Source organism: Seriola aureovittata, chromosome 10 (genome assembly GCF_021018895.1).
Source record: "Seriola aureovittata isolate HTS-2021-v1 ecotype China chromosome 10, ASM2101889v1, whole genome shotgun sequence".
NCBI classification, from domain to species: domain Eukaryota; kingdom Metazoa; phylum Chordata; class Actinopteri; order Carangiformes; family Carangidae; genus Seriola; species Seriola aureovittata.
The window spans coordinates 21,339,490-21,346,519 of NC_079373.1; the positions used below are offsets into that span (position 1 = coordinate 21,339,490).

The 7,030-nt window shown below is 39.3% G+C and overlaps 2 protein-coding genes across 4 annotated transcripts in view; one reads left to right on the plus strand and one right to left on the minus strand.

The window, feature by feature from the left end:
* The window catches only part of si:dkey-246g23.2 (solute carrier family 66 member 2), a 45,079-nt gene extending 40,718 nt beyond the window's left edge, over window positions 1–4,361 (minus strand). Inside the window, exons 1-3 of one of the 3 annotated variants that reach the window (XM_056388187.1) lie at window positions 4,276–4,361; window positions 855–1,115; window positions 166–299 (exon numbers count right to left, since the gene is read on the minus strand). In XM_056388187.1, coding sequence (XP_056244162.1) covers window positions 166–299; window positions 855–1,063 — 343 coding nt within the window. In that variant the 5' untranslated portion in view covers window positions 1,064–1,115; window positions 4,276–4,361. Of the gene's footprint in view, window positions 1–165; window positions 300–854; window positions 1,116–3,418; window positions 3,567–3,991; window positions 4,224–4,275 lie in introns of those variants that run through there. The other 2 variants (XM_056388185.1, XM_056388186.1) reach the window with 2 other exon arrangements.
* Window positions 4,362–4,436: 75 nt separating this feature from the next.
* Window positions 4,437–6,867, plus strand: hsbp1b (heat shock factor binding protein 1b). The gene is made up of 4 exons (XM_056388188.1): window positions 4,437–4,621; window positions 5,739–5,805; window positions 6,059–6,185; window positions 6,346–6,867. The coding sequence occupies exons 1-3, from the start codon at window positions 4,577–4,579 to the stop codon at window positions 6,178–6,180; spliced, it is 234 nt and encodes a 77-aa protein (XP_056244163.1). The 5' UTR covers window positions 4,437–4,576; the 3' UTR covers window positions 6,181–6,185; window positions 6,346–6,867.
* The last annotated feature ends 163 nt before the right edge of the window (window positions 6,868–7,030 follow it).

Here is a 7,030-nt window from a genome sequence, read left to right on the forward strand (position 1 = left end):
GGAGGTGACGCACTTGGCATCTAAACTGCTGACACAGAGGAGTGGTTTGCTGGACATGTCATTTGATGCCAGGAAATAATTTTTGTTTACTGTATATACGTGTAAATGATTACATTGTTGTGTTAGTAATGACTAACTCGTTGGTCTTGGCATAAAGGCAGTTACCTGAAAGTCGGTGCTGTTTGGTGCTCACTCGGTTGGTGTTTTGGACTGTGCAGCAGAGGTGCAGCATGGCAAACATGGTGAGGATCATCACCACACTCTGGAGCAGCAGGGTCAGCTCAAACTGCTTCCCTATCCTAAAAGGACGTGACCAAAACACCATTTTTTATATAGGAGGGGACTTAAATGAATTAAGAAAATACAGTGTAAACACGTTAATATGTTATTTGCAATAAAAGTACAAATAAAAATGATAACAAATAAACAAAGCATGTAAACACCACTGTTAAAACACCAGACTATTCTATTTAATTGTATGGGTTTTATTACAGGACATGTCATAGAGGGTATAAGGAGCACAGCTAGAGATTTTATAATCATAAATGTTTTAAGCAGATTCCATAAAGAATCTATCACATTCCCTCTCCGGTCCCTCGATTCAGAACGATGACTTTTGCTCTCTGATGTGTAAAACTATTACAGAAAAGCTTATCGGTGAGCAGCATATGCTTCTGATTGTCTACTCAATCTCATTTTATTCTGTGATTTTATTCCTACTCCGTTAACTTCTGACACCAAGACTGATCTGAGTGACCTCATCAATGGCACGAGTGTCCCAAAAGGCAAAACGGATGAAAGCAAGAAAAAGAAAATCAGAGGGATGGACAGCATGCTTTCCCTCTCATTCTCACCAGAAGAATATGCGCAGGATGTTGGCTATGAGCAACACCAGACAGACTCTGGTGGAGAAGCCCTCAGTGTTGCTGCTCCTCTGGATCTCCTGGTACTGTGGCACATAGGGCAAGGCCCCTCCAAACACCATGAGGCAGGACGCCAGCCAAGACAGCAGCGTCCACGAGCCCTCCAGGTCCTCCTCCTGCAGAACCACCTCTTCATCCATCACACTGAGAGAAGCTCAGGGGCGTCCACGCCGCGGGGTGTAGCGGTTGCACCTTGGAAGCAGAAAGTTATTATTATTAAATCATTAAATCATTATTAGGATTTATAATCTGATGTCTTTTCTGAGGCAACCAGAGGTCTGTAAGAAACCAAACAGCAGTAAAATCTATTAAACTGATTAGGTTGAAATGCCCCAGTTGTGTATGGCCCAGCTGCCACTCCTCACCTCACAATACCTATATACTTTTAGGGAAAATAAAATTCATATCAAACAATAGACCAGTATGCTTTTTTATTATAAGACATTTTGACATGTCACAGGAGGAGCAGAGGTGTAAATAATAAAATGAGTGCTGACTAAATTCAATTTAGCTGCTGTTGTTTCAGGGTCCTGGTATAGTTCATGCTGGTTCTTGACACTTGAATAGAACAGAGCCTTCTTTCACATTATTAGTAACCCCTGTGCTTTTCCTACTGTGACAAAATAAAATGTCAGTTGTAGATGGCAAAAGTTACATTTGGGTTTAGTTTATATATTCTTATATCTTATATTCTTCATCAGCCTGGATGTACACTACAGCAGCAAGAATTCAGCATAAAGACTTTAGCACTTAATCGTTTGTTACTCTTTCTGCTGTGCATATTTAATACAGTTAAACTATGTGCATGCAGACCTTTCTCTGTAGCTAATGTACATATTTTTCTAGGTCAACATCTGTTGATGTTTTTAGGTTGAGCACAATTATATTTCCCTTTTCCTGCTTTTTGTTAAGGTTACCAGTTGGTCATCTGCAATTCAGTCAGAAAAGAGCATTTCCTTTACTGCCTGATTAGTCTGTCAAAACAGATGCAAGTCATTACATTATTGTTTTATTCATTTAGTAAAACATTAACCAAGTTTTAAAACATCTACAATTTTCATGCTTTGCTTCTTTGCTTTTGAAAAATAATTTATGAAGCAAATTAATAATACTGACAGATTCTTGAAAAAACTGAAAACAATTCCTTGTTGTAGTGCAAAATGCACACACAGGCAGTATCGGTGGTTTAAATAAACATGTAATTTAATTAGTAAGTTATTATGCTGTAGGGATATTTTTTGCCGTGCAGGACACACAAGAGTAACTACTTTTTAATCAAAACAGCTTTTAAGTTCACACATTTGAAGCAAAACCCAGATGTGTGTTTTATGAAAAAGCCATACAGTGGGATGGGGATGGCAGGTTTGGAAGTGAAGCAAAAATGTGAAGTATCCCATAGAGAGAGAGAGAGAGGAAGTGCAAGGAACGGTTAAATAGCCAATAGCCAGTGAGGGCAGTTATGACAGGCAGGTATTGGGGGCATTGCTGAGGTGACCTGGGTCGGAGATGTCAGCATTAGCTGCCACAGTGTGGCGATAACAAGCCAAAATGCAAGTCTTTGTCTCCTCCTACTAACCGACTTCTATCAGAGTGAAACTACACTCTGAGGAAACACATAGTTAAAGACATGTTAGAACCAAGCTGTTTTGTCTGCATTACTAGTAATTCAGGTAGTTGAGTTCTACAATCCCCAATAGTGTTTTATGCAAGTATTAGCAGGCATTGTTGATGGGATAATTACATAGATTACTAAGGTGATAAGGTTAGTGATTCCCTCCTTGAACATAGCAATCTACAGAACAAAGAGAGTGTTTTTTACAGTTCAATGTGATTTTCTAATACTGATAAACAGCTCCTTGGAAATGGCATGTGAACATATTCATGTAGCAGCCAGTGTGTTGCTATATACACAAAACCATGACCAAGACATTCTGAGCGAACAGTGAGAAGTACAGGAAGTTGGTGGGGCAAGATTCTTAAGTGACTCTTCTTGTGGCTGTGTAATAATCAAGTTAACAGCACTGTTTTCAATGTCCAATCCAAAACAGCGGGACCAGTATAAACATAGACGCCTTTGTTCCGATACATGTTTGGCAGCCTGTCAGTTGACAAGTCACTCAGTTTAGCTTAGCGAACAAGTCAACACTAGGTCAACACACTGAGAAGTACTTTAGGCATGACAAAATAGGAAACCTCACCAGCAGGTTCTCTAATAGTAATTTGTGCCACTCTCTGGGTATGATTGCTGATAATAGGCTATTTCAACAGAGCAGCAGATGCATGTTTACATGGAGGAGTTATCCAGAAGATGAAGAGTATGATTACTCATTAGGCATCTGTTATTTCACATAACTCAGCTTTAAGTAACAACATAAGGAAGTCCTAATTTCTCAAGAACTTCACACCTCAGTGAGATACTAAGTCTGTCTCACATTTATGTATCTTAGAGTCGTTTAAAAAGTTAAGATTTTTAACAATGCAAAGTTCATGCAAACCTGCAGAGCAGCCCTTGATCACATTCCATAAAAGATGTTTTTACAGGTTCCCTACAGGTTAAACATTATTCAGGAAATTAACAATACAAGGCGTCTCCAGCTCTTCCCTTCTGCTGGCGGTGTGAGTAAACCATCACTGTATATAGCAGTCCAAACGCGTTGGGCAATCTCCTGTAACATTTGAAGCTGTGTTATGTAAGCAAAGCATAGCTCCATGGGGTTGGGCGAACATGCCTGAACTTTCAGACATCAATTTTGGGCTACTGGATAGGCTACTGCAAGTTCAGTAACAGGACACAGAGAAACAGAAATGAACACTGTTATAAGGGAATATAAGACTGGGTTTGACGTGTGTAATGTCGAATTCTCAACTCTAAGGTAAAGATATCTCTAAAATCATCAGAGAAAAATCTGCGTCTTTTTCTAAAATAGTAGTTTCAGTTTTAAAAAGCACATTCTCTACACGCACAGTTTCCCATCGTTCCCAGTAAGAGTTTAATGCTTGTATAAGTGGCAGAATTTAATGTTCGACATTTTATAGGTAAACCGTGGACAACTTCCAGCTTCACTTACCAGTCGCCTTCATTCACTTTCCTCCACCTTATCACAACCACGCACCCGCACACTCACACGAACGTTTCAGCGTCAAAACACACCGGGTTCCCCCTAGCAGCTCCAACTTTCAAATCTCAACACGTTCACACGAGAGGAGGAGAAACGCGCGCGCACATACACACTCACGCGCGCGCACAGACACATACATCGTTGTTTAGTATAATTTGCGGACTAACCAAATTCCAGCAACACACATGCAGGTCGTTAAGGCTGGGGCATTTCATGTGATGTGGTCTACTTACTCTGGCGAATAAATGCTTTGAGTGAATACCGTTTAGGGTGTCCCTGAGGCCATGAGGGGTAAACAAAACTACAAAATACTGTACACGCTCCCCATTCAAAAACTCAATGTTCCACATTTCTTAGCATCCTGACTCGTCTCTCGCGAGAGTCTCTGTGTTGTGGAACAGCTGACTGTGCAGTGGGTGGTGCGACGGACTGCTATCTGTTTCGAACAGTTACGAACCTGATAGCAAAACAATCGGTTGATAGCTCTTTGAATTTTAATACTGTTTAGGCACTGATAATCGTTTACAGCACAACATGGCTGAGACGGATCCCAAGTCGGTTCAGGACCTTACCAATGTGGTGAGTCGTAATCGTGTTGGCAAGCCTGCATTAGCTACAGTAGCTTAGCCAGCAGTGGCAATAAGGATGCTAATGATGGCAAGCTATCGTTAGCTACTAAGCAAGCAAAGGTTAGCCAGAGTATAGAGAATATATAACACTGTGTGCTAGTTATTTGACTGTATAATGAAATAGGTTCATGGGCTCAGTGTATTCAACGTGTCTAATGTCGCTAGAACGCCCTGGCTTTTCTTTTAGCTTGACCGTGTTATGTAAGTAATGGTCAGTTGGTCTTTCAAATGACATCACTAAATCACAACCGAGTGAAACGCATTGTATTACATTACCAGAAGTCATGCTGCAGCGTCTCTAGAGAGACACTTTTAATAATAGTAATTTTTACATTGTCGGTTACCATTATATTGAATATTTTGAAGGTTCACACAGAGAACTTACACAATTCATTGTGCAAATGAAATCCTACTTATGTTTTACGACACAGATAGCTGAGGTAATGTTTCTGGATGTTGTCATGGTGATAAGCTTTACTAAGAGGTGTTAAGTTTCAGACAAAACAATCCTCTCGTTTGCTTTGTTTCTTTTTCATATAGTGGGGTCCAAAAGGTCTGTGTGTGTGTGTGTCTATGGAATACATTTGGTGTATTTAAGAATGTTGCTCAGAAAAGCTTCTTTTCACAAGTTTTTAGCATTTAAAGCATAAATTCGGTTAAATTAAGCTGTGATAGAGCCACATTACGTAACGGGCAGACAGGTAATGCAGAAATACAGAAAATTGTATAGACACCTTTTTTCACAGTCAACTGAGGAATCATCTCCCATGGTTACTAGGCTTTTGCATTGTTGTCAAGGTAACAAGTTACATATGTTATCATTTTACTGCTGCTTTTTTAGAATCATTTATAGAGCACAGGCTTAGTGCATTTGAGCTTCAGTGCAGGTGCCACGGTATTATTAATACTGTATGGTCCACTGGCAGTGTTTCAATTTAAATTCATTTTGGTGTCACATTCAACCACAAATTAATCTGGTAGATTTTATGAATGGCTTCCATCACCAGTGAACCAACTTATAAATTCTTATTTTGTCACTAACAGTATTTGTGTGGTTTGTTTCACAGGTGCAGACACTGCTGCAACAGATGCAGGACAAGTTTCAGACCATGTCAGACCAGATTATAGGAAGGAATATCCTATCATATGAAATGCACTCACTTGTTCATTGAGTAAATGCTTAATGTTAATAGTTTTGATTTAGTTTAATTTTATCCAGTAATAAACTGATGTTTCACTGTTGATTTTTTTTTCTCTTTTTCACTGCATTTTCCCTTCCACAATCAAAAGTACTGACTTACAGGCTGACACAGATATAATTTTGGTCATTTAAGATTAACCTTGTGAGTCATTTCATTTTAATTATGTGCCTTAACCACCTCTCCACTTGATGAGATGAGCACACGTATTGATGACTTGGAGAAGAACATTGCTGACCTGATGACCCAGGCTGGTGTTGAAGAGATTGAGGCAACACCAGAAAAGGCTAAAGAGGGTCAAGGCTCATAATGAAGGTATGAAAAAAGTCCATCTACCTCTCCACCTATGATTTCATGTGAATTTAGCTTTGTCTGGTTTCCTATTAATGTGGAAAAATGCATGTTTAATGTTGATGAATTCACCTTCAGTCTCAGCTTATAACAACATGGATCATTTGTTTTCTTTACCCTACAGGTTCCCAAGTAACAAGGTGTGAAGTTGGTCCTAAATTCAGGAGCAGCAGACTTTTCCATTCTGAAATGATTTGTATTGATTTGGTGTGTCATTGTGTGAAATGCTTTTTTATATATTGAATATTGTGATTAACGGTTACAGTTATGTAATGACTTGAAAAGCTGAACGTTATTTGTAAGCTAGAATAGTGTGATATGCCCTCCAGAACTTAAAAATGCTCGTGCAGGAATGCAATTTATGGATTTAGTGTGCTGACCTGGAGGTTATTTCGCTGCCATTATATATCATAGCTAATTCAGTCCCATAAGGTGATGCTTGGTGGGGACAGCCTTGCCCAAGCTTGTGCTGCGAAGCACACCCCCCAGCAGGCTAGCAGGCCAGTAGAAACCTCCATCTCTACCCACATGGGAAATGGGCACTGTGATCATCTGAAGCCTGCAGTGTTTTACAAACAGCACTGTTACTACCAAGGATGCATTCCAATTCTAACTGATTTTCTTCTATTAAAGCTATTTAATACAATGCTGTTTGTCATGTATTACATAATAAATATTTGGCCAGGTGCTAAGTCAGTATTTAAAATATAATTAACTCTTAGGTGCTCACAGTGTTTGTTTATTTTATTTTTAATCTATCTATAGGTGTATTTTATTATGCAAATTATCTGGAATGTCTGTGTTGCATG

What these genes read in the sequence shown, in the direction of transcription:
- hsbp1b (XM_056388188.1), top strand. Translation starts at nt 4,577, where the DNA reads ATGGCTGAGACGGATCCCAAGTCGGTTCAGGACCTTACCAATGTG. An exon ending in TTCAGGACCTTACCAATGTG is followed by an intron (nt 4,622 to 5,738) that starts GTGAGTCGTAAT and finishes TTTGTTTCACAG; the next exon opens with GTGCAGACACTGCTGCAACA. An exon ending in AGACCAGATTATAGGAAGGA is followed by an intron (nt 5,806 to 6,058) that starts ATATCCTATCAT and finishes CCACCTCTCCAC; the next exon opens with TTGATGAGATGAGCACACGT.